This window comes from Copadichromis virginalis, linkage group LG3 (assembly GCF_057382275.1).
Source record: "Copadichromis virginalis isolate Kocher_CV1m ecotype Utaka linkage group LG3, C_Virginalis_male_GT1.1, whole genome shotgun sequence".
NCBI lineage: Eukaryota > Metazoa > Chordata > Actinopteri > Cichliformes > Cichlidae > Copadichromis > Copadichromis virginalis.
The window spans coordinates 31,949,098-31,975,535 of record NC_140620.1 but is presented as its reverse complement, the minus strand read 5'-3'; the positions used below and the strand labels follow the sequence as shown (position 1 = coordinate 31,975,535).

The window sequence follows — 26,438 nt, the reverse complement described above, 5'->3', positions numbered from 1 at the left end:
GTGTGTGTGTGTGTGTGTGTGTGTGTGTGTGTGTGTGTGTGTGTGTGTGTGTGTGTGTGTGTGAGTGACAGAATGCAGAAATCTAGCTTTTGAACATATTCCAACCCCCCAAAAAAGACAAATTCTGGAATTTTCTGCAACTGAATATTTCGTTCATTTTGGTTGGTCTTCCTTGAGTTTGGCCTCATTGGCTCAGTGGGCATTATAACCTACAACTCTTGCACCAATTTTGAACATAACAATGAAGCTGAAAAAATGTAGTTGTTCACCAGCATCGCAATTCCATTACTTTTTATCATGGCTTACCTTGGCGTGGTTTGCAAAGTGCTTCAGAAAGATGAGGAAATCTGTTTCGTGCACCCATCCTGATTTATTTCCACTACCAGTACTTCCTACTGGTCCATCTCTGACACAGAGGTCTGCATAATGTATGTGTGGGAACACAAACAGTGGAGGAATTGTGTTGCCAATGGCATTAACCACATATACAAAGGTGCAGTGAACGTCTCTCTGCTGATGTCGTTGCCCCAACTTGTTTAATATAAGTTAAAGTAATAGTGTGGTAAGTTGTAATATCTGCATTAAGCCAACGGCTAAAACATTAGCACTAAAGACCTACACAGAATATATCCCCACAGACATACAAATAACATAATTTAAGTTTGATGAGTTTAACTGAAAAGCAGATAATGCTATTAGAAGTTTAAATAATTTTAAAAAAACACTTACTTTTTGGCATACAAATTACTTTTTTTCGTGTTAAATTGTCTGTGTTTGACAAAATGTGCAAATCTTTCACATGTGATAGCAGAACTGAATTGGGCATGCACAGGATGAATCACATCATTTGAAACTTAGCCCTGATTGGAGAAACTGGAAGTGTTACAACTGACCCACGTTACAACTATCCCCGGTCTGCCCTATGCTTCTGACATCTGTGTGCTTCTGGCAGCTGCTGCTTACCCTGCCCCGATTACAACATTTGAATGAGTGAAATAGTAAAACAGTGTAGGAGCATAAAATAGGAGCCGCAAAGAGCGGAAAATGTTAAAATGTCCGCACAGTATGTGCGTTAAACCGGCTACAGACATGAGGACGTTACTCAGTAGTCTTTTATTCATCCCGGATACTCCTGCATAACTTCAGGTAAACTGTTTTGTTGTTTTTATTATTATTATCATTTTAGCTCATCGTTCCCAGATAGCAAGGAAACATTGAAACACTGTTGAGTCAATATCAGGCTGTGTCATTGAACCAACGTTGAAATGTGACGTTGACCTAACGTCACTCTTGCACCCTTTTTTAACGTTGAAACGTCAGGTTTTGATGTTGAATCAATGTTGAAACCTGACATTGATTCAACGTTATGTTTTCTAATACTGCTGACATTGAAACAATGTCAGATTCTGATATTGAAACACTGTTGAGCTATGGTGTTGATTTTCCACCTCTTTCGCACAGTTGCTTTTTATTAAAACAACAGTTAAATCATGACTGGAAATCTACCTTTCTTTATAGGTATTTTAACCAATACTAAACTACTGCATGTTTCCATCAATACTTAAACCACCTAAACACATAATTGTACTTATTCCTCAAATTGGACACCCTTTATAAAAAAAAAACCCCAAATGTCTCACAATGTATCATGTCAATATTAATATCCTAAAATAAGAAAGCATTGCATGTGATGTAACAGAGAAAAAAAAAAAAAAAAAAAAAAAAAAAAAGGTCAATAGACATGTTTCGTTTGCTAAATACTTTATTAAAAGACAGTTTCCTATTTACATTTATATGTTTCACAGAAGTTTGTAATTTTTTACTCTGGGATGGGGATGCATGATGTGCGTCCTGCACCACCCAAACGATCTGGGGCGTATCGGAGCCATTTCTGCACTGCTTGTGCAAAGACAAACTCTGACATAGAGTTTGCCCCTAACTGCTGCGTCAGGCCATCTAGGACAAAAATACACACACACACACACACACACACACACACACACACACACACACACACACACACACACACACACACGGCTCTAAGTGCATTCATGTGTTGAATAAACAGCGGGGAGAAAGTATGTAAACTCCTAGGCTGATAAACATGAAAGTCACCAGGCGTAAATCTGCAAACTGCCGCATTTGATTCCCAAAGAGCTATGAGCGGAAAAAGTGATAAGTCTTAGCATGGTGTGCCGTGTATCCTTTAAAACAAAATAAACATGGGGTCCTCGGGCTGTACAAACTACAACCCGAGGACTAAACAAGCCAAAGACCAAAGACTCCATCTCCAGATTAACCGGACATGAAAGTCTTGTTATTAAGAAAGACAAAGTAATATAGCAAAAAAACAGTAAAACTTACCAAATATGCATTTGCAGAGCGCTGTATCTTTAAATGCCCTTTTTTGCTTTGTCTGGTCCTTGGTTTTTTTCCCTGCCCAGTTTAGTACCGAGGCCAGCTCGTTTGTAATGGCATAAGCCATTACACGGCGGACTCGCACCTCCAGTGTGATCCTTCCAATCAAGGCAAAGCGTCTCACCTATAGACACATTTTAAGAGATGGAATTAGCATGTCTCATGTCTTAAATGTGTATGCAAGTGCTTGTGTGTTTAATCAACAGGCCGTTGTTATGTATTTAAATCACATCTGACAGCTATTACACTTTATAGTTACAAAGTGTACATAACCTTTATATACTTACCATTGCCTTATTTGCCTCTTGTGATTGAAGAGCTGGCTCTGCATTGTTTAGCTCCTCAATGTTGTGCAAGGGCAAATCCAGAGGCAGTACCCCAGCATCTACCGATTCATTGCAGCCGGTATTGCGGATGGCTCTGACCTCCTCACGGAGTTCGTTAACAGCTCTCGTCAGGTCTGACAGAAAAAGATAATTTTTTTTTTTAAGTATTTAAGAATACAGACAACTTATCAAAACGTTTCCTTGTGTCACACACAGATATGTACAAAGACACTAGACAGTATTTTATTACCTGGTATTTTCACTCGAGGGGCCCGAGGAAACCATTTCTTTGTGGGCTGCTCATCCTCTGAGTCACTATATGTGTACAGGGGATTTGGTCTAAAGAAAAAAAGTTGAAAACGGTCATAAGTAATTACAAATGTGCTTTTGGAATATTTTTTCCCAAAGTTACAGTTTGAATCAGAATCAGAATACTTTATTGATCCCTGGGGGAAATTATTTTTTGTTACAGTGCTCCATTTTAAACCAACATTAAGACAAGACAGACAATACGCTAACTAAGAATAGTACAATATATACATATATATACATACATACATACATAAGTCACTTATAAATAAATAGCTGGAAAAGAAACATGTGTAGTTGTAGCAGTAAACAGTGTGTTAAGTGGATGCGTTGTACAGGGAGATGGCCACAGGCAGGAATGATTTCCTGTGTCGTTCAGTGGTGCTTTTCGGTAATCTCAGTCTCTCACTGAACGAGCTCCTGTGACTGACCAGCATGTCATGGAGTGGGTGGGAGGTGTTATCCAACATTGTCTTTATCTTGGACAGCATCCGCCTCTCCGACACCACCTTGAGGGAGTCCAGCTCCATCCCCACAACATTGCTGGCCTTACGGATCAGTTTATTAAGTCTGTTGGCATCTGCGACCCTCAGCCTGCTCCCCCAGCATGCAACAGCATAGAGGATCGCACTGGCCACCACAGACTCATAGAAAATCCTCAGCATTTTCTGGCAGATGTTGAAGGACCTCAGTCGCCTCAAAAAATAGAGACGACTCTGGCCCTTCCTGTAAAGTGCTGTGGTGTTTTTAGCCCAGTCCAGTTTATTGTCAATGTGTACTCCAAGGTATTTATAGTCCTCCACAATGTCAACACTGACCCCCTGGATTGAAACAGGGGTCAAGTGTTTCCTGGTCTTCCTGAAGTCCACGATCAGTTCCTTGGTCTTTGCCACGTTGAGCTGCAGATGATTCTGCTCACACCACGTGACAAAGGAGTCGACCACAGCCCGGTACTCTGTCTCATCATCCCTGCTGATGCATCCAACCACCGCAGAGTCATCAGAAAACTTCTGAAGATGGCAGGTCTCTGTGCAGTGGCTGAAGTCTGTGGTGTAGAGGGTGAAGAGGAAGGGGGAGAGGACAGTCCCCTGTGGTGCCCCTGTGTTGCTAATCACCTTGTCAGACACACACTGTGGGAGACGTACATATTGTGGTCTTCCTGTCAGGTAATCAACAATCCAGGACACCAGAGAAGCATCCACCTGCATCGCTGCTAACTTATCACCCAGGAGGGTCGGCCTGATGGTGTTGAAAGCACTGGAAAAGTCAAAAAACATGACCCTCACAGTGCTCGCCGGCTGGTCCAGATGGGTGTAGACACGATTGAGCAGGTAGATGATGGCGTCCTCTGTTCCGAGACGAGGCTGATAAGCGAACTGAAGGGGATCCAGATGTGGTCTTACTATGGGTCGCAGCTGGTCCAGGATGAGCCTTTCCAGGGTCTTCATGATGTGGGAGGTCAGTGCCACGGGCCTGTAATCCTGGGGGCCACTGGGACGAGGCGTCTTTGGTACAGGGACGAGGCATGATGTCTTCCACATCACCGGGACCCTCTGCAGACTCAGACTCAGCATAAACAGTTTATGAAAGACTCCACACAGCTGGGGGGCACAGGTCTTGAGGACAAGGGGACTCACTCCGTCTGGTAACAATGAACAGTCTGAGCTGGAACAATGGAGTCGGTGCAGAAAGTTATGTAGTCTGTGATACATTCAGTAAGCTCATTGATGTCCTCGGCGTGAGGCTCACAGAGTGTTTCCCAGTCGGTCACCTCGAAACAGCCCTGTAGTTCCGCTATTGCCTCCTCTGACCACCTCCTAACAGTCCTGGTGGTCACAGGTTCCCTCCTCACAATTGGCACATAGCAGGGGGTGAGGTGAATCAGGTTATGATCTGACCTACCAAGTGGGGGGAGGGAGGAGGAGCTGTATGCATCCTTGACGTTAGCATACAGTAAGTCTAAAGTTTTCTCTCCCCTGGTGGGACAGTCCACATATTGTTTGAATGTTGGTAGTGTATTGTCCAGTGATACATGGTTGAAGTCACCCGAGATCACAATAAAGGCACTCGGGTGCTGAGTCTGTAGCCGAGCTATGGCAGAGTGGATAGTGTCACATGCAGCTGTGGGGTTAGCAGAGGGAGGGACATAAACAGCCACCAAGATGACGTGAGAGAATTCCCTGGGTAAATAATACGGCCTGAGTCCAACAGCACACAGTTCAGTGTCCGGGCAACAAATCCTTTCTTTGATTGTTATGTTGGCAGGGTTACACCACCGGTTGTTAACTAAAACAGCAAGCCCACCTCCTTTACGCTTACCGCTAGCGATGCTGTCCCTGTCCGCCCGAACAGTGTGGAAGCCTTCCACGGAAGCATTCTCATCGGGAATGTCCTGGTGCAGCCATGATTCGGTGAAACACATCAGGCTACACTCTCGGTATTCCCTCTGACTCCGTACCAGTGCTGAGAGCTCGTCGATTTTAATTGCCAACGATCGCACATTTCCCATCACGATAGACGGCAGACACGGTTTAAACCTCCTCCTCGCTTCGAGCCTCCGCTGTCTCACCGTCACCTTTTTTCTTCTCTTCTGTCCTTGACCTCTGCATCCCCGATGTGTTTTCCTCCAAATTTCAGCTGGTACTTCTACGGGCCTGGCCAGCGAGCCGGCCGGCATCAGGGCGATCAGCTGATCTCTGGAGTAAACAGTCCATGTGTGTAGGAGATGTGCCGCGGTCCCGTTCCTTGATAAAAGTAAGAGTTCCACGGCCACCAGAAGAACAAAAACTCTCTCAATCCGTAAGAAAAAAAGAGCTAAACTAAGAGAAAAGCAGGAGCGACTGTAACAGGCTGCACGCTGGTTGGCGCATGCGCACTGATTTATAACAACACACACAGGAAACGAAGATGTGCAAGAAGGTACAGTATACAAGGAATTTTTGAAGTGCACAAGTGTACACGGCTTTGCATTTATAAAAAGTTTACAAGCTTCCACTTTTTGGACTATATTATGTGGTGATATTGCAGTATGCAAGCACCACAGATATGTATAAAAGACAAGATCATAAATTCTTAGCAATCAAAGATATGTTTGTGAAATAAAAAAAGTTTTACTTGTGCTTTCTTTTATGACTGGTCTGAGTTTCAGCTTCGGACCGAAGGTCAGACGTATCACAGTGTTCACTTAGATATTTCTGAAGACTGCGTTCTGCTTCGTGAAATGTGTCTGGAAGTACAAACACAATTTATGGCCAGACATAAATTAGGACATGAAAAACTTGTTATTGTTACATTTATACAACACCAATCCAGATGATACCCACCATGGCTTATTAGAAGTCGGACTGGTGCATAGGTGAGCCATGTTGCACCAGGATGAACTCTCCTCTTTACTGCGTCGTGGATCCTGAATGTGTCTCACGGAGGATATGGAGGCCATGACAATTTCTCCCCATTTATCCATGAACTAGGGACTATTTCTGTACCACCAGTGCTGAACTGCACAATGCACCAGTCTTTCATTTTTATCTTTTTTAATTTGGAGTCCTTTTTTGTCCTGTCTAGGATAAACAGGAAACAGATAATTACAATATATTTCATAGTCACTACAAAACTTGATCTATTGATTGAACTAAATAATAAATAATAGCTTAAAATGTATATAGGCAACAATTACAAGCAAACCCGTATATGTAAGCATTTAAACACTGAAGATAATAACATTAACAGTATTTTGTCTAAGTCTGCCATTGTAGGAATTCATGGCACCGAGACAAAAACTTGGCGCACAGTGTGGCGTCAAAATAGGCGCACACCTTTGACGCTGCGTTTTCTCCGTCTTGCTCGTCCACACGTAAATGCTAAACGCAGTTTACGTGCGGACAAAAGGTGCAAACGCAAGTTAGGTGAGCGTGCAGCGTAAAGTTAGGTGAGCGTGCAGCGTAAAGTTAGGTGAGCGTGCAGCGTAAAGTTAGGTGAGCGTGCAGCGTAAAGTTAGGTGAGCGTGCAGCGTAAAGTTTGAATTGAGTGCGAATCGAAGCGGGTGCTCTCCAATCATTAAAAGTAACAAAGTCATTGAACACATTTATACAGTTACCTTTACGTTTATCAATCATATATCACAGATTTAAAATTTTTTGTAGTACTATGCTAAAAAGCAACTACAGAGCGAAAGTCTGGGTCAAGCGCCGAGGCGACGGCAAGAACAAAGGAACCCTTGAAGCGTTAAAGCTAGCTTTATAAGGGAATATAACGGAAAAGTATGAAACGAAAATGTTTTCTTTGTTGATAGACTTTGTTTGCAGTGCAATTTATTTGTTGCCGGATTGTAAGATGAAAGTAGACACAATTTCGGGCTCCCACATTTTATCCGAAACTTTACATTAACAAGTTTGTTTGTTTTTTGTTTTTTTTACTGTTATTCAAATGCAACCGTGGAAATAACGAATAGAACAAAAGTCATTCATTCTTACCTTATACTAATCGTGGCGCAGGCCAGTGCAGTGCATGAACTGATGCCTTCTCCGGTGAATTCCGCTGAGAGTAAATCTAATGTCCCGCTCTACTGTACAAGACAATGGTTACCTGGAGGGATGTACCAATGTGATAGGGGTGCTGCGGAATAGTCCAAGTGGTAGCAGCTTTAATTTCCCGCTCAACCATAAATCAATGGTTTTTCAATGTGATTGTTGTCACCTTGTCAACTATAAATAGATCAACAATCAACGATGACAGAACAACAGTGAATCAATGTTATTTCAATGTCAGTGTCAGGTTTCATCAGTATTTCAATGTTGTTTCAACATTGGTTTTGTGTTGACATTTCAATCCTGACGATTCTGATGGTTCAGATGGAAAATCAACATCTGTTCAATGTCTCCTTGCTATCTGGGTTAGCTTTGGTAACATGCTAACAAACCTAGCCTTTTTGGAGCTCGACGACGTTTACAAATCGGCTGTTTTGCGGGGGGGTTGTAAACGTTTGTAGTGGTAGTTTGTGGTTTGGGGGAAGTTAAACACAGAGAGTGTGTGTTTTGAAGCCGGTGTTCCAGATCTACTGGCGTTGGTCGAACAGATGTGTGGCAGTCTTGCGTTTCAGGAGCTGTGACCGACAAACCAGCAAAAAAACGCCAAATGTGTCATCTGTGACACTTGTGAGGTTATCTGATTTGATTTGATTTTATTGATTAGCATTCAAATTCAAATCTCAGTGAAAACAGTGAGAAAAAAAAAAAAACAAAAAACAGTGAAAACAGAACAAAAATCTACCATAAAGAAAGAAAGCATGAGACAAGGCTAATCAAAAGGTATTGGCTGAAGCATTTGCTTATTACGCCAACCCTTTTCACAAAATATCTTTTTGTATGCAGCTCCTGTACACAGGGCTTGAAGAAAATAATAAAACAAAGCCAAAACAAAACAAACAAACAAACAAAAACAAACAAACAAACAAAACAAAGAAAAAAAAAAACTTTCCACCTTAGATAAGTAACTACATCAAAGTAAAGAATCAAGAGGTTGTTGTTTTTTTTCTCCTTTTTGTTCTTTTCATTCTTGATATATATATTTTTCTAATACTCTATTTTTAAACATGTTTTTAAACAAGGAAAATGAACTACACCTTTTTAAATCACTGTCATAACTATTCCACAGGTTAACTCCTCTAACAGAAACACATCTCTGCTTTATATTTGTCCTTATCTTGTTTTTTTTAAAGAAATCTGTTCCCCTTAAGTCATATTGACTCTCTCTGACTTTGAACAGCTTCTGAGTACTGGGGCAAAGCAAGTTATTTTGTGCTTTATACATTATCTGTGCCATTTTATATTCAACTAAATCATAAAATTTCAGGGTATTCAGATTAATAAACAAAATGTTAGTTGGTTCTATATAGTTTGATTGGTTTATAATTCTTATAGCTCTTTTTTGTAACTTGAAAATATGAAGAGTGTTCGTTTTATATGCATTACCCCATATCTCCAGACAGTAAGTCATATATGGAAGCAACAGAGAACAATAAAGTGTGTATAATGATTTTTTGTTCAGGACATGCTTTGTTTTATAGAGAATAGCAATGGTTTTTGACATTTTTGTTTTCACGTGGTTTATATGAGACTTCCAACTCAGCTTATCATCAATTATCACTCCAAGAAATTTATTTTCGTACACTCTTTCAATTTCAATTCCATTAACCCTTATTTTAGATACATTTTTCACTTGTCTAGTGCCAAAAATAATCAATTTTGTTTTCTTTATATTTAATGATAACTTATTTACATCAAACCAGTTTTTTAATATATTTAACTCCTTTTCCGCTGTAGTCAGAAGCTGTTCTAAGTTTTTACCTGAGCAGTACAGAGTCGTATCATCAGCAAACAATACACATTTTAACAGTTTGGAAACACTACATATGTCATTTATATATAATATAAATAATTTAGGGCCCAGCACAGAGCCCTGAGGAACACCACAAGTTACCTTCAACTGCTTAGATTTTACATTATTGAATTCGACATATTGATATCTTTCATCCAGGTAACTTTTCATCCACTTGTATGCTAACCCTCTTATGCCATATCTCTCTAGTTTATTTATTAATATAGAATGATCAATTGTATCAAACGCCTTTTTTAAGTCTATAAAAACACCAACAGTATATTCCTTATTATCTATTGCATTAGATATCCCTTCAACAAGTTCCATCACTGCCATTGAAGTGGACCTTTTCACTCTAAAGCCATATTGGTTATCACTTAGGAGATTATGCTTCTCAATATATTTATCAAGTCTATTAACAAATAACTTTTCTAAAACTTTTGAGAACTGTGGGAGTAGTGATATTGGCCTATAATTGGTAAACTGACATCTCTCTCCGTTTTTATGGATTGGAATAACTTTTGCTATTTTCATTTGTGAGGGAAACACACCAGTTTGAAAGGACAGATTACAAATGTATGCGAAAGGTTGCACTATATATTCTATAATACTTTTAACTAATATCATGTCAATACCAAAACAGTCAGTGGACTTTTTATTTTTAAATGTCTTCACAATGTTAATTATTTCTCTATGAGTTACAGCACCAATAAACATGGAGGACACATTCTGAGTAATATGTTTATTTAGGTCGTTATTATTTCTTGACTCTGGAATTTCTTTTGCTAAATTAAAGCCAACATTTACAAAGAAATCATTAAATTCATTTGCAATGTCTTTAGTTTTATCAAGCACAATATCTTTATCTTTTTTAAAATAATCTGGATAATTCTTATTTTTTGAGCCCTTTTTGATTAGACTGTTTAATATCGTCCATGTTTCTTGTGTGTTACTTCTACTTTGCTCCAATAATTTGTGGTAATATTCTTTCTTACTTGTTCTTATAATATTTACTAATCTATTTTTATATAACTTGTACTTTATTTCAGCATCTTTTGTCCTCTGTTTTATGAATCTCTTATATAGATTATTTTTCTTTTTACATGCATCTTCTATCCCCTTTGTGATCCATGGCTTATTTGATCTGTGATGCTTTCTAGTGATTTTCATTAAAGGACAATGTTTTTCATATAGTGAAATTACAGTTGATAAGAATGCATCATATGCACTATTTGAATCTTCATTTGCAAAAACCTCATTCCAATTGTGTTCCTTTAAGTCCACCTGGAGGGCAGCAATGGCTCTTGTTGTTCTATGTCGTATCATATCAAATATTTGATTCTTTTGTTTAGTTTTAATCCCAAAATAATTTTGAAAAATTGCAAAAACAGGAAGATGATCGCTTATATCAGTTATAAGAAGTCCACCTACTATTTCATGGTCAATTTTATTTGTGAATATATTATCTATCAATGTAGCTGTATCAATTGTTATTCTACTTGGTTTTATAATTACAGGGAAAAGGGAGTTACTATACATTGTATTTATGAAATCTGTTGTTTTCTGATGTCCATTTGGGTTTAGCAAATCTATATTAAAATCACCACAAATTATTTGCACTTTTTTATCATTTAGGTTGCTAAACATAGCAGCAAGTTTTTCATTGAATATCTCAAGGCATGAACCTGGTGTCCTATAGATGCAACTTATAATTATATTGTTAGCTTTTTCAACATGAATTTCAATAGTGACACATTCCAATAAGTTATCTATGGTGCTTGACATGCATTCAATCAGACTACATTTCAAAACTTTATCTACATATAAAGCAACACCACCTCCTTTTTTATTCACCCTGTTCATTGTAAATAATTCGTATCCTTCCAGTCCCATTTCACTAACTTTCTCATTATCGAGCCATGTTTCTGATATTGCAATTATATTAAACTTTTTTAACTTACTTAAACATTCTGTAATTTTAGAAAATTTTTTATACAGGCTTCTACTATTGAAATGTATGACCGACAATGCATTTGCCATTTTAATATTCACATTGAATTGGTCATCTGTATAGTACTCACAAGTATTATTGGTGTTATTGTAGAAGTGGGTATCTGGGTCAATGTTACTTTCAGGGTCATTCATGTTGTGCTCTGCATAGTTAAACGTTTTGAAGTTCGTTTTCTCAGCGTGTGTGGCAAAATAACCACCTTGACAGTCCTTTTCATAATCAAAGTCTTCCTCTTCAATATCTCCGAATGGAAACCTATAATCTGTGTCCAAACTTGTCATTTATGTGTTTTTGTTGTTGTTGTTTCCATTGTTTTTGAGCCATAAGGCCAGAAATACTTTCCATACCCATTGTTCATTATCCAATCGTCACTTTTCCAATAGATTCCATAGCAGATTCCTGATTATTTATATTGCTCTAAGTCTTTGAGTTCTCTTATCATCACAACTTTCGCTTCTTCGGGATTGCCATTTAGTCTTATCATTACTTTGCAGTTCCTCGTCCATGTCGCTTGTATCTTATTTTGTTTTCTCAGGCTGCGTGTCTTGCAATTTCAGCAGTCTTTTTCGTTAAATGTTCATTTAAATACACACCAGTCCCTTTTAGCTTCTTACCCTGTTTCAGTAACTCAATCTTTGTTTTGCGACTCACAAACCGAAGAATGATTGCTGGCTTTGTTTTACTGTCTTTTCTGGGGAGCGTGTGGCATGCTGCAATATGATGGCTCTGAATACTTACATTCTTCGTTTGAAGGAATTTTATCACTTGCTGTTCAAGCGTTTGCTGCTCCTCTACCGGGGCATCTTCACCGTCTTTACCTCCGCCAGCTGTTACTCTGGCGTAGGTTCGGTGTTGCGTCTCCAGACCACTTATGATTAAATCATCCATTCTTGTGTATTGTTCAAGGTCCTCGATTCGCCGTTCCAAGTCGTCTATTTTCTTGTCCTTGTCCTTTATGAGGTTTTTTAGTTGTTTTATTTCATCCATTAGGTCATGTAGCATACCTTGTTGTTTAGCCACTTTGCTCAGTTCATCAGACATGAAATTAAGCGATTTCCTAATCTCCTCCAACTCCTCTTCAACTCCTGGGTTTGCTTTTTTAGGTGGCATTTTGAAAATGATGAGATTGGTATTTCCTTGTGATGGCCCGTTGAAGTCACTGTTGATTTATTTGTTGGTGCCTTGCTAGAGGAGCCTGGGCCTGGTGGCTGCTGGAAGATCCTGGGCCTGGTGGCTGCTGCAGGATCCTGGGCCTGGTGGCTGCTGGAGGATCCTGGGCCTGGTGGCTGCTGGAAGAGCCTGGGCCTGTGGCTGCTGGAGGATCCTGGGCCTGGTGGCTGCTGGAAGAGCCTGGGCCTGTGGCTGCTGGAGGATCCTGGGCCTGGTGGCTGCTGGAAGAGCCTGGGCCTGGTGGCTGCTGGAAGAGCCTGGGCCTGGTGGCTGCTGGAAGAGCCTGGGCCTGGTGGCTGCTGGAAGAGCCTGGGCCTGGTGGCTGCTGGAGGATCCTGGGCCTGGTGGCTGCTGTATCTCAAACACACTCCGTCAATCTTGATGCTGTTGAAAAACAAAATGTTAAAAAATGTTGCGGGTGTACCTGGTGATATCATATCCACACTGAGGGAGTTGGCTGAGAGCCACACTCCCTCTGTGTGGCTGAGAGGCTGCAGGAAATCCTAGCAGGGTCATTAGTGATGACAAGGAGGCTGGCTGTGTGCCCACTGAGTCACCAGTTGCAAAGCTTCCCTGACAATTGAGTGCTTTGGTATTCCTGACAGGCTCTTTAACAAGCTGCCATTAATAGCACAGATGTGGAGACTTAGCACAATGCCATTAAAACTCTGACGTTTATGTGGACAGAAGTAAGATCAGCTCAGATTTGTCTTGTATCCTTCCTTCACACCAACTGGTCACCAGCAGCCAGGTGTCTGAGCTGAGGAAACAAAAGGCACACTTACAGTCTAAGCTTTGGTTTCCCCCTAATGTTAGAGTTAGCCTCACTGCTACAGTCTCATGTTGCTGTCACAAGGAAGCCACAGGGATCTTGCGCTCACTCTTCATAGAAAGTGACTGTGATATGTTAGTGGTTTGAGTTTTCATAGTAAGCTCCTTGAAAGTTGTCAGTCTGTTTCACTGTGGTGAGACTTACCATAGTCCTACTCAGACCCAAGCACCCTGCTTTAAATGTGTGTGGTTGTCTGTGCTGGTCGGCCTGCAGGTGTTTCTCTGTATTTGACAAAGTGGTTTGTGTTTGTTCTCTGTTACAGCAACCATGATGGATGCTCTGATGCTGGTGGAGAGACGTGAGGTCAGCCAGGATTCACCTTCAGAGAGGGCTGAAGGGGCTGGACAGTGGGAGGTGAGCAGAGCTGGAAGGATGATGGCCTGTGTGGTTGGGTGGAGGACAGACGATACAGTCAGATTCAATATAAAGCAGGTGGAGCTTTGACAGCAACCACACAGACCCAGGGAAATAATCTCTGGATGATTTAAATGAGACTTTAACTTGTTTTAGTCACATTTGTGATCACTGTGTGGTTTCTGTCTTATTGTACTGTGTATGTGGAAGAATACCTGAGTGAAAGTTTAAGGTTTATGATGAAGTGTGAATCTGTTTAAATGCAGCCTATGACCACAGTAAGGGTAAGCAATGTTACATCATCACCTACAGTTGGTTGAATTGTGGCTGATTTAAAAACTATAAAGGTAGAAAGCTGAGTGCTGCCACTGCTGGCGCTCTCATCTTCACAGCGACTGTGAGGCTCACCGCTCTGGTGTTTAAAGAACTGTGACATTTGCCAAAACGCCAGCTGACTCTAATTACAACCCCGCTTATGCACATTCTCCAGTGTGTGTGTGAGAGAGAGAGAAAGGAGGCTGGTGCCATTGAGTAAAGTGTTTTTATTTCCATGAGTAGTCTAATTCATGGTTAAGTATCACATTAACCACAGCACCAGCTGTTTACAGTCATTTATTGTTCTACTAAATCCTGCTGAGGGGAAACTTTAGAGCAGAGAGAGCCACATACAACCCACTTTGATGTAAAGTGGGTTAAATCACGGCAACTTTCTTCTCTGCCAGTGTAAAATGTTTACCTATAACACCATCCTAGCCTTGTTGTGTTTTTTCATGCCAGTATGGAAGCTTTTATCTCTGAGTTGATCAGCGCACATAACAGGAAAAAATGACTGAATGTCTGAGTTTGACTTTTGCTCTGAGAGTCAGCAGCAGGATTGGTCGATGTCCTTTCAGTCATGCTATTGTTACTTTGTCACAACGCTGATGACTAAAGGAATGACCAAAGAGCAGACTATTTTATGATTGCACTTCTCTCTCTGTAACAGGTAAAATGTAGCACAAATGAACACCAATAAACAAACAAAAATTAATAAAACACACATAAAAAGCAGTCACACTCACAGTATACTCACATTTCAAAATCTGACAGTCAGAAATATATATGCTCCTGTTGTTTTCTCTTGTATGATGATGATTCTGATGGATCAGTATAGCCACCACACACACACACACACACACACACACACACACCAACTTCACGCCCAGTCATGACTTTGTTTGAAATTAGAGTTATTGCCGTTAGGTTTGGGGGGAAATAAATTGATAGAGCATAGTATCTAGATATTTTAATGACGTTTGATGATGATGATTGACTGTCTCATGGCAACATTTATGGCAGATTTTGTTGACAGCGTTGGTGTGTTTGATCGTCTCATTTTAGTGCAAAAAAATAGCTGATCTGACTGGATGAAACAGATATTGACAAAGTTTAACTTTGAGGAAATATTTTGCAGTAAAAACGTGATAAATCACAGTGTGTTTTATTGCAATACTCAGAAGGCTGCAAAATGTTTATAAATGTGTGGTGCAACACATAGAGTCATGTAGTTTTCTTTATTTGAATTTCAGCAATCTCTCTCCCGATATTTCACTGGTGATATATTGAAGTGGTGATTATTTTTAGTTATAATGAGGTGATCATTGTTATTTGTTCACAAAAAGGTCAAAAGCTGTGGTGGAAAAAGTGGCCAGAAATGCACAGGAAGGATTGTCATTACTGAACAGGTCAGCCAAGATTTTTAGCCGTCTTTTCCTGTGCTGAGTCACACATGTGCTGTGATGAAACTTGTTAGACCACAAACATCTGTAGTGTTTCTCATTTTCTCCCTGAGAACTGTGGATGATGTTTAATGATGATGTTTAATCGAAGTCTGATCAGTGGGTTAGTTTGATCAGAAATTTTCCTGCTTTTTCTTCTTTGTATACTTTGAACTAATGAAAAAATGAATCTGGCACTCACACTGTCTGTGCAGTCTGCCAGCAGGGTGTCAGTAAAGAGCAGTGTTCAGCCCATAAGATCAGTCTGTGTCTTTCTTATTGTTTTGGAGGTAGAACTCTGTCGGCATGTCAAGTTTCTTTCTGACAAATGCAGAATCTTGCAGTAAAATCTGCCATCATTTATCTTTCCGGCGTTTCCATTGTTTATATTGAAGAGTAACAATGATGGAGTGACTGAGCGCTCAAAGTGCCTGTTAGTGTTGGTGTATGAGGTGAAATAGTCCCACTTACTTTTAATTTCAGTTTTCTGTGAGTCACAGCTCAGCAGCATGAGATGTTCATTTATAGCTTTTTGTGGAAGTACATGTTTGCAGATTACATTTGTTTTCTCACTGATCAAGCTAGAGAGGGAGAGCTAGTGTTCTGACTCATGCTGTAGACGAGTGGCTCTACGAGTCCACAGTGTTGGCTTCACTCAACTATGAAGGTGGCATGTTTTCTCCCACTGTCGATCCTGTTATAGCTGAACAATTAGATGCCCCTTTTAGGTTGGATGAAATTGTGCATGCAATCAAGACCATGCACAATATTAAGGCACCAGGACCTGACGGGTTTTCAGTTGAATTTTTAAAAACATTTATAGACAAGTTAGCCCCACTACTTCTTTCAGTGTATAATGAATCTTTTGAACGTGGTCTATTGCCCCCTACATTGTCTCAAGTACTAATTACTGTTCTCTTAAAGAAGGGTAAGGATCCTACGTCTTGCACCTCGTATAGGCCTACTGAATGTGGATGTTAAAGTCTTGGCTAAAATTTTAGCAATTCGCCTTGAAAAGGTTCTTCCTACTATTATTTCAGATGAACAGAATGGCTTTATTAAAGGCCGCCAGCTGTTCTTTAATGTTCGCACGCTTTTGAATGTCATTCTTTCCCAACACTCAACCATTAATCCAGAAGTAGTTATCTCACTTGACGCTGAGAAAGCTTTCAGTCGTGTAGAGTGGAGCTTTCTCTTTGCGGTCTTACAAAGATTTGGTTTCAAGGACAGATTCATTTCATGGATTCGACTGTTGTACAAGACACCCCAAACCAGATCAGAACCAATCTGATCCCTTATCTAGCATGCCATCAATTGTGTCTCTATAAACAAGTTCAGCTCTCTGTCAGGTTACAAAATAAATCTTATTAAAAGTGAATGTTTCCCCATAAATTTTTTAAGTTTTACACTTAAACAATCTGACATTCCTTTTAGACTTAGCCCTACCGGCTTTAAATATTTGGGAGTTAACGTGACTCGTACTTTGTCTTCTTTATACTCTTCCAATTTCTCCCCTTTAATCACTCAAATTCAATCAGATTTTCAGAGATGGAAATCGCTACCTTTGTCCCTAATTGGTCGGATCAATGCTGTAAAGATGAACATTTTGCCTCGATTGTTATTTCTGTTTCAGAGTATTCCTATATTTTTACCTAAAGCTTTTTTCAAAAAGTTAGACCAGCTAGTTACATCGTTTTTGTGGGGAGGGAAACATCCCAAGGTGAGGAAATCATTATTACAGAGACTGACGTTTGATGGTGGTCTTGCTTTGCCTAACTTTTTATTTTATTATTGGTCCTCTCATATTCACAAATTGACCCATTGGCTTGAATCTCAAGAACTGCTGTGGTGCAAACTGGAGCGCCTGTCTTGCACTTCCTCATCCTTAGAAGCTTTATTGTTCTCTCCACTACCACTTAAGCCTTCTCATTTCACCAAAAATCCCGTGGTACAGTCTAGTCTAAGGGTCTGGTCACAATTCAGGAGTCATTTTAAGTACATCTCTGCATCAGTACACATGCCCATCACACAGAACCATCTGTTTAGTCCTGGTCTCATTGATGGTGCCTATGTACAGTGGAAGCGTCATGGTATTAATACGTTTAAGGATCTCTATAAAGATGGCACTTTCTTAACTTTTTTAGACCTGTGTTCAGAAACAAATCTTCCGGCTACCAATCTATTCCGTTATTTTCAGGCACGGCATTGCACTTCTGCTCTCTTCCCCTCCTACCCTCTTCTTCCAAATGTCCAAACGTGGGAGGAATTCTTATCCCTTAAACCCAATAAGAAGTCAATTATATCTTTAATATATAAACAACTTATGGATTTAAATGTCCATTCAGTTGTTAAAATTAGGAGAAGGCTCTTGGGACCCAAATCTGCATGGACCCTTTTCTAGCTGTTTTTGGGCTTCCAGTCAACACCGTACTAACCGACCCTACACACTTCAAAATATTAGCCTTTACATCACTTTTGGCTAGACGTTGCATCTTACTCCTTTGGAAATCTTCAAAGCCACCTTCAGTTTCTTTTAGGTTTAGAGATGTGATGTCATTTCTTAAATTGCAAAAGATAGGCCTTGTGGCGAAGGGCAAATACAGAGACTTTTATTGTATCTGGGACCCCTTCGTAAACTATTGCAAGTCATTAAACGCTCTACCAGCTGATTAATATCATCTCCCCCCCCCCCCCCCCCCCCCCTTTTTTTTGTGTGTGTGTTTTGGGGTTTGTTGTTAGTGTTTGTTTTGGGTTTCTTCTTAGGTTTTGTTTTGTTTGTTTGTTTGTTTTTTCAATTTTATTTAAGCGTGTCTGTGGGTGTGTGGGGGTGTGGGTGTGGGGTGTCTTCTTAGGTTTTGGGTGTCTTCTTAGGTTTTGGGTGTCTTCTTAGGTTTTGGGTGTGTGGTTAGTGTTTGTTTTGGGTTTCTTCTTAGGTTTTGGGTTTCTTCTTAGGTTTTGGGTTTCTTCTTAGGTTTTGGGTTTCTTCTTAGGTTTTGGGTGTGTTATTGTATCTGTTCATGTAAGAAAAACTAATGTACACTTGTCTCTCAATAAAAATATGAAAAAAAAAACTATGAAGGCAACACTGTGTAAAGAAGGGCTGTCTGTTGTTCAGGGAGGTTTATTATAAAGTGTTGGTTGTGGTGGGTTGTGTTGTGGAAAATAGTTCCTGTCACATTTGCTGTGGGTCAGGATGCAGCAGGCATCTTAACACTCATATCACAGCTGTGGGTCACATATGCAGTTTGTAGTTCTGTTCCTGGTGAACTCTGTATGAACTCCCAACCAATCAGCATCCAACAGTCTTCTGTGTCCAGTGGGTAGTGGGTGAACACCCCTCTCTGCATAAATTACTCTCAGCAGTCAGGCCCTCGTCCTCCTTCAGGAACTTGTGGCCAGGTTCGTGTCTGATCTCGCTGAGATCTTTGTGTGTGATGCTGACTCGTCTCCTGTGGGGCTTGAAGATTTTTCTCGAGGCTTCTGCAGCAGTAAATCTTTCTGCTCTGGTCCTATTAGCCTTATTCACTGTAATCATTTATAATGTTGTTATTGTTATTAGGCGTGGAAAATTAGTTTAAAAAAACCAAACATGATTTACACAACTTCCCATTAAACTCAGGATACAAAACAACCAGTTCTTAAATCAAATCAAATCAAATCACTTTTATTGTCACATCACATGTGCAGGTACATTGGTACAGTACATGTGAGTGAAATTCTTGTGTGCGAGCCCCACAAGCAACAGAGATGTGCAAAACACAACAACACAAACGAGCAAAATACAAGAATGGCCAACCTGAAACTAATAAATATATGTACAATATATAATAGTGTATGCATTTCTGGATGTGTATACTAAATATTTTTCTGTGTGTGTGTGTGTGTGTGTGTGTGTGTGTGTGTGTGTGTGTGTGTGTGTGTGTGTGTGTGTGTGTGTGTGTGTGTGTGTGCGCGCACATTTTTACAAATTAAATAGTAAAAAATAATAAAATAAAATATATAAAAATATACAGAGTTGAGACATGTGCAAAACAGTGGCATTACTGTACAGTATGGAGTGCATAATGTTGAAGTTCCAGTAGTGAAGCTGAGGTGTCTATGAAGTGTTCAGCAGTCTGATGGCCTGGTGGAAGAAGCTGTCTCTCAGTCTGCTGGTACGGGACCGGATGCTGCAGAACCTCCTTCCTGATGGAAGTAGTCTGATCCGTTCAGAGCACCGCACTACTCTCTGGAGAGCTTTGCAGTTGTAGGCGGTGCTGTTGCCATACCAGGTGGTGATGCATCCAGTGAGGATGCTCTCAATGGCACAGCGATAGAAGGTCCTGAGGATGCGGGGGCTCATGCCGAATCTTTTCAGTCTCCTGAGAAAGAAGAGGCGCTGCTGCGCCTTCTTCACTGTTTTGTTTGTGTACTGACCACGTGAGATCCTCAGCCAGATGTACTCCAAGGAACCGGAAGCTGCTCACTCTCTCCACAGCAGCGCCGTTGATGGTGATGGGGGTGTGTACTTCTCTGCACCTCCGGAAGTCCACTATCAACTCCTTTGTCTTTGCGACTTTGAGGGTGAGATGGTTGTCTTGACACCAGTGGGTCAGGGCGCTGACCTCCTCCCTGTAAGCCGTCTCATCACCGTTGGTGATAAGACCCACCACTGTAGTGTTGTCCGCAAACTTCACAATGATGTTGGAGCTGTTAGTGGCCGTGCAGTCGTAGGTGTAGAGTGGGTACAGGAGAGGGCTCAGTACACACCCCTGTGGAGCACCAGTGTTCAGTGTGAACGGGACAGACATGACTGTGGGATAGGACAGGGGGAAAGAATGAAAGAGAGGGAGAGAAAGAAAACCAAAGGGGAGAAGAGACAGTGAGAAGGGGGGGAAGAGAGAAAAAACAAACAAACAAACAAAAAAAAAAACACCTGGATCACCTGTATGGAGAGAAAAAAAAACAGAAGAGAAAGCAAACAACAAAGAGCAACATAATAAGAAAAAAAAAAAGCACCATCACAATAAACTAGCTAGCAATAGATATCAATAATTACTACATAATAAACGATATTGTGCAGCACGCAAGATAGACAGCGCACAGTGTGCTTTGAGGCAGCAGCCAAGAAAGCTGTAGTCCACGTCTGTGAATACCCATGTGTACACCTGTGTGCATACCTGTGTGGATCAGCATGCTTGCATTCCAAAGGTTTCTCCATGTAATGATCTGCTAGGGAGTGTGGGGAGCCACAGCCCTGTCCTTTATGGTATCAAGCAGGTATGGAGGAGATCAAAACTCCAGACATCCAGAGGCCCCCAGAGCACAAGAGACCAAGGAAGAACCACAGAGGGGCAGCTGCGCCACTGTCCCAGTAAGAGCTAAGGAGAGTCCCAGATGAGGGCTCATTCAGCAGCCGCGGAGCAGAAGCCAGGGGGAGTTGCAGTGACGCGCCCGTGAGCTCCGCCGGCAGCCAGCTGTGCCTGAGTGACCGAGCCCCAGGCCGAGAGGCCGGGGGCACCCCACCTCCGAAATGGCCCGAGCGAGCCCCAATAAGCGGCCGCCAAGGAGTGAGCCGGTGTGTACCCGGACGCCCACCCCCAGATACAAAGAACCACCAACACACCGACACCTGAGGGAGTCCGCCACCGGCAGGGGAAGTGGTGGTGGGTGGAGATAGGCCTCCAAACCTTGGAGGGCCTGAGATGTCCCCAGAGAGGTGGCGTCTGATACCCAACCTGACATATAGACACAAACATACAGGCACACACAGACACAAACATCCATTCCCACCCTCATGCTCTCATGTGCACTTCACACTCAACCGACGTGGAGACAGACATAAAGAGACGCTGTATACACGATCACACTCCCCAAGCGTACTCTACAAACCGGGTCTAGGTACCCTTGCCCCTGGAGGGGGGAACTGCACCCAGACCCAGGTGGTGTTACCCTTTTCCCTGCGGTGGGGAGAGGCAGACCGCCCCGACTCCGCAGCAGCAGGGAGGCCCCACACCCCAGACCACAGCCGGACGGCCAACTCCTCCTAGCCCCCCCGCTCCAGCAGGCCGCAGAGAATGGGGGTGAGAGAAGACTCCAAACCTCCCTCCACCCGCTCATTCTAGTGTTGATGCATGTGTGTTCTAAGGTGCAATTAAAACCCAGGAGGGCATGGAGCTACCTGCCAGAGAGCAGCAGGTAAGCGCATAGTCCCTCCTGTTAGCCCTCAATGTCTACATGTATTTAAAATTGAGAGGTGGGCAACGATGCCAGGGGTGAGGTATACACCCTGATGGTAACTTGGACTCCGTGTATTGTGCCCACCCCCAAGATCCTATATGTATGTGTAATGAGGGTGTGAGTAATGTGAATGTCTAAGTTGTGGGATAAAATTGAGGCAGAGGCAGCCAGAAGGGGACAGAGGGGGGGTAGCCTCCTCTGCACCCTGGTGACATACCCCTACTCCAAGGCCCTGCATGTGTGGGTGGTTGTGGTGGAGCGGGAGGAGGGAGGCAGCTGGAGATGGGGAGGGAAGGAAGGGAGGGGTAGGTGACCCCTCCCTGGGGCCAGCTCCCCCGCTGACCCCAGTAGGCACTCCCATACTCCGCGACCCGCCAGGGAAAAGGGGGCCCAGGCCCATCCAGACCGGGGCCCAGCACAGCAGCGCCCCCCGGCCCCACAGAGCCCGGGACAGTCCACCCAACCCCACCACAGAGAAAACTGCACCCACCCCCCCATCCACTCATCTTCCAGACTACATGAGACAATAGACGCCCAGGCTGAGATCTTCCTCCACCTCTCCTGTATCTCCCCCTCCTGCAGAGAGTTCCTGAGGGGAGGAAAGCTCCTGCAAGGTGTGACAATCTCCCCCACCGGTTGAAGAGCCCCACAGGCGGCTCAACACACCGGCGGCACCCTGCGCCAGGGATGGGCCCCCATGCACCCACCCGCCCACAACCCCAGCAACACACAAACCAGGACCCAAGGCCCCGAATGAGTATGAGCAAAATAAAAGAAAAATAAATGACTTAATAAATAAATAAATAAGAGTGAATGTTTATTGCACGTTGTTGTTATTAATATTATTATTGTTAAAGTCCAGGGAGGTAGCCAATCAGGTCAGCTGTTAGCATTGATTAGGACTATTGTAAAAGTTTTCCTTGAGTCTGTTTGTCTGTGACCTCAGCAGCCTGACTCTCCTGGCAGACAGCAGCAGCTTAAACACCCGGTGTCCTGGGTGTGTGCAATCCCGTAGGATGCTGCGTGCCCTCATGAGACAGCGAATGCTGTGCAGATCGTTCAGGGAGGAAAGAGGATGTCCAACGATTTTTTGGGCCATTTTAATGAACCTCTGAAGTGCTTTTTTTGACCATGCTGTGGTGCAGTATGTCAGCACACCTTCAATGGAGCAACCGTAGAAGGCGATCAGCAGCTCCTTCTTCAGGTCCATTTTTCTGAGGATTCTCAGAAAATGGAGACGCCGTTAGGCCTTCTTCTACACTGAGGTGTTTGAGCTCCATTGGAGGTCTGTGTCTATGTGCACATCCAGGAACTTGAATCTTGACACCCTTTCAACTAACTCCCTGTTGATGCTGATGGGTTGTAGCACTTGTAGCACAGACTTCCTCCTTTTGAAGTAGACTTTCAGCTCTTTTGTCCTGGTGGTATTGAGGTTCATGTTGTTGTATTGTATGATATGTTCATCTGAATTTAAAAGGCTATATTTTTCTACATTAATGGACAAAGTAGCGTGTGGTAAATTTTAATGCAGTTTGTTAAATCAACAAAAACAAAGAAACCTCAGGTCAACTGATCACATGGTCCAAATTCACTTCACTGAATCCAGCTCAAACGCCAGATGGATGAAGATGATGATGATGATGACAACAACGGTCAACAGACTTGTTTGATTAGTGTAGTTTTCACAGCTTCAGGTCCTGTTTGTGTTTCACTCTGAAAACCATCAAACACTTTACATTCACATGTTTGTTTGCTGCAGGAGCTTCACTCTGAGTCCTGACCTCCTCCTTGTGCTTCTGTGCCTCCATAATTTTGGTCACCATGGCGACCAGCTGGATGATTGGAGTCCTTCCTCTCACTTTCTGAGGTCAGTCATCACTGTTAGCCACTGTGTGTAACAAACTTAAATTACTCCATTTAAAAAACAAAGTAGAGTGTTGTGTTCATGACCTGGTAAAATACAAAATAACTGATGATGTTAGATCAGCCTTCACACAGCCCCGACCTCCAGCCACGACTATAAAGACTATATGTGCTCATAAAAAACCCACTGTGAAAAAATGTAGTCGACATCCAGTGATGATGAGCTGATGTTTCTAAACATGAAAAGGAGGAAACTGAGATTCTGGGTTCATCTGATTCTCAGCAGCAGACAGAATTTCATGGTTTGATCCGAGAGTTGAAGCTTTCGTACATGTTTCAGGATGTCAGTGGAGCCGGTGGAGCTTTTGTTAGCAGAGTTGGGATCAGATCTGAGGATCCAAGCAAAACCTCTTTGGAAGTAAAATGTCTCTGTTCAGGTGAAACTTCTGTCCCACTGTGACAACTCTTATAGAATACACTGCATTAATCTCTCAGTGCATTATGTGCTGAGTCAGTTGAATCTGACAATGTTTGCTGCCACACACTGCTGTAGTGTGTACACACACCTATCTAACAGCAAACAAAGAGAAATAAATCAGCGAGAGATTCTGTTCTTGAGTGTTTCATGCAGGCAGATCCTGATTATATCAGCATGGCTTGGGATTTCTTATTTCCTGATGTTCACAGAGTGTCTCGACTCCACATGTAGAGTTGGTTTCACTACCCTGAGGGCTGAACTACAAACCAAGTCCAGCATAGCTTAGCTTTCTTTGCATTAGCGGGCTCATAAAAGCTCAGATATAACAGACATGCTTCAGTCTCTGTTTGCTCTCACACTGAAAGTGATTTCACGCCTCCTTTCACACCTACTTCAGTCCAAAACAATATTAGAAGAACTGTTGATAGAGATCAATAGAGATTATAACAAATACAACAAACGAACAGCAGTGGTGCTGATAAGTGAGTAAGGAGAGTAAGCAGTGCTGCAGACGAACAGTATGTAAGCACTGCGAGAAAGTTAACAACAAAGTCATTGAATCATTGTTGTACTTTCATCTGATGCCTTGTGTGTGCACACACCTTGTTTTGCATGGCAATAGCTGACAAATTGATGTGTAAAGACTGAGAACAGTTACTGACAGAGGCCACAAACCCATAAACAGAAAAGAAACACTACCTCCTTGTATGTTTAAATGGTTAATGAAAATCTGAAGTCTACTTTTAGCTTTACATGCACAGATCAGCAACACTTCAGAGACACTTCAGACCCTTGAGCAGTTGTCAGGAAGTTAGAACTGAACTCATCTCTACTGTTATTTGTTTAATGATCTTATCAGGTTCATACCAAATAAATACACTGTCAGTGTTTGAGCTTGTTGTCCTGCTCTCAGGGTGGAGAGGATGCAGTAAAGTAAATGAAGGTCTTTGTGTAGAACAAAGACCCTGTTTGCTCTTTTACAAGCTGATATTGCTGATGTTTTGTATCTTTGATTTTCATTGCTTCCGCCTCACTTGTTATTTCCTCAAATATCTTTGGAATGAACTTTTTCCTTGCTGTATTTATTTCACACAAATACCTCCAGCAATCATTTAAAAAACGTCTCAATATGTACAATGTGCAATATGAACAAAATGTCTGAATGACTTTAATCTTCATCAGGGGAGTGTCACTTTGTTATCAACTCAACCTTATTGGCACACAGCAGCTTCCCTGAGCTTTTTATAAAGAGCAAAGTAAAAAGAGTAACGACTGTAAATCTGTACAAACAAACAAGACATGGGCTCACTGTAAATGAATAGTTTTAATATAATAAGAGTAATTACTGATTACTTCCCCAAAAAAGAAATCCCGTTACTTTACTGATTACTTATTTTCAAAAGTAATTAATTACTTAGTTACTTTAGTTACTTTTTAAAAACACGATTTACAACCTGAAGAGGTGATAAAGCGATAGATATTTTAGCCCAATTCTACTTTTTCTACATAATCCATCATACAAAATGTAATCAAATGGAGAAGTCTCTTTTTTTTTAACTTGTTTTATCAGTTTTAATCTTTTAACTTCATGCATCTGGCAAAAATTTAATTATATGCAACATTCTCTGACTTGAATAAATTAGTTTAACATTTAAACCTATTTTCTACACATTCCAGCACATGAAATAAAATATTTTTTGTGTTTACACTCACTCTTTCAAATAGATGCAAGTAAAACACAGCAGAAAATAAATAAAGTCAAAGACTCAGCGGTCCTGTTGCTCTATTTTCACCTGTAAAGCAGGAGCAGGGTAGGTGGAGGTTTACCCTGGTGCAGGTGTGCAGCGGTCAGTGGAAGAATCCGCGAGTTTCTCTGTGAATTTCCCATTACGTCGTTGCGCACTCGGTGCTTGCTTGGAAGTTTAGGGGTTTTTTCGCTGTAAAAAGAAGTTTTCTTCCCACGCACGATGGACGCTAATGTTTTTGTCACTTTTTATGGAATCAAACTCAAAGTAAGGTCAGTACTTCCACGCTTTAAACGCTGCACGCTCATACTCTCTCCAGTACTCGATATATTATCCATTGTTGATCTGCACACAGCTGTTGTCACGAACGGCGCACTCGCTTACGTCACTATCGTGAGACATTCTCGCAAAAAAATCACGGTTTTAGTAACGCAGTAACGCAGCGTTCCTACGGGAAAGTAACGGTAATCTAATTACCGATTTTGCAATAGTAATCCCTTTACTCGTTACTTGAAAAAAGTAATCAGATTACAAGTAACGCATTACTGCCCATCTCTGTAAATAAGTAAGTTGAATAAATA

The 26,438-nt window shown here is 41.7% G+C and overlaps 1 protein-coding gene and 1 long non-coding RNA gene across 3 annotated transcripts in view; one reads left to right on the top strand and one right to left on the bottom strand.

Moving 5' to 3' along the window:
* Positions 1–26,438, top strand: part of LOC146714104 (uncharacterized) — a 112,195-nt gene that overhangs the window by 72,593 nt on the left and 13,164 nt on the right. The window lies entirely within an intron of this gene.
* Positions 1,757–4,778, bottom strand: LOC146714105 (uncharacterized). The gene is made up of 5 exons (XM_085452616.1): positions 4,764–4,778; positions 2,995–3,190; positions 2,706–2,878; positions 2,365–2,542; positions 1,757–1,956 (listed from the first exon to the last, which is right to left on the bottom strand). Exons 1-5 carry the CDS (start codon positions 4,776–4,778, stop codon positions 1,820–1,822), a joined length of 699 nt encoding a protein of 232 aa, XP_085308742.1. The 3' UTR covers positions 1,757–1,819.

What these genes read in the sequence shown, in the direction of transcription:
- LOC146714105 (XM_085452616.1), bottom strand. An exon ending in CCCTCGAGTGAAAATACCAG is followed by an intron (nt 2,879 to 2,994) that starts GTAATAAAATAC and finishes TTTTTCTGTCAG; the next exon opens with ACCTGACGAGAGCTGTTAAC. An exon ending in GCTCTGCAAATGCATATTTG is followed by an intron (nt 1,957 to 2,364) that starts GTAAGTTTTACT and finishes TTTTTGTCCTAG; the next exon opens with ATGGCCTGACGCAGCAGTTA.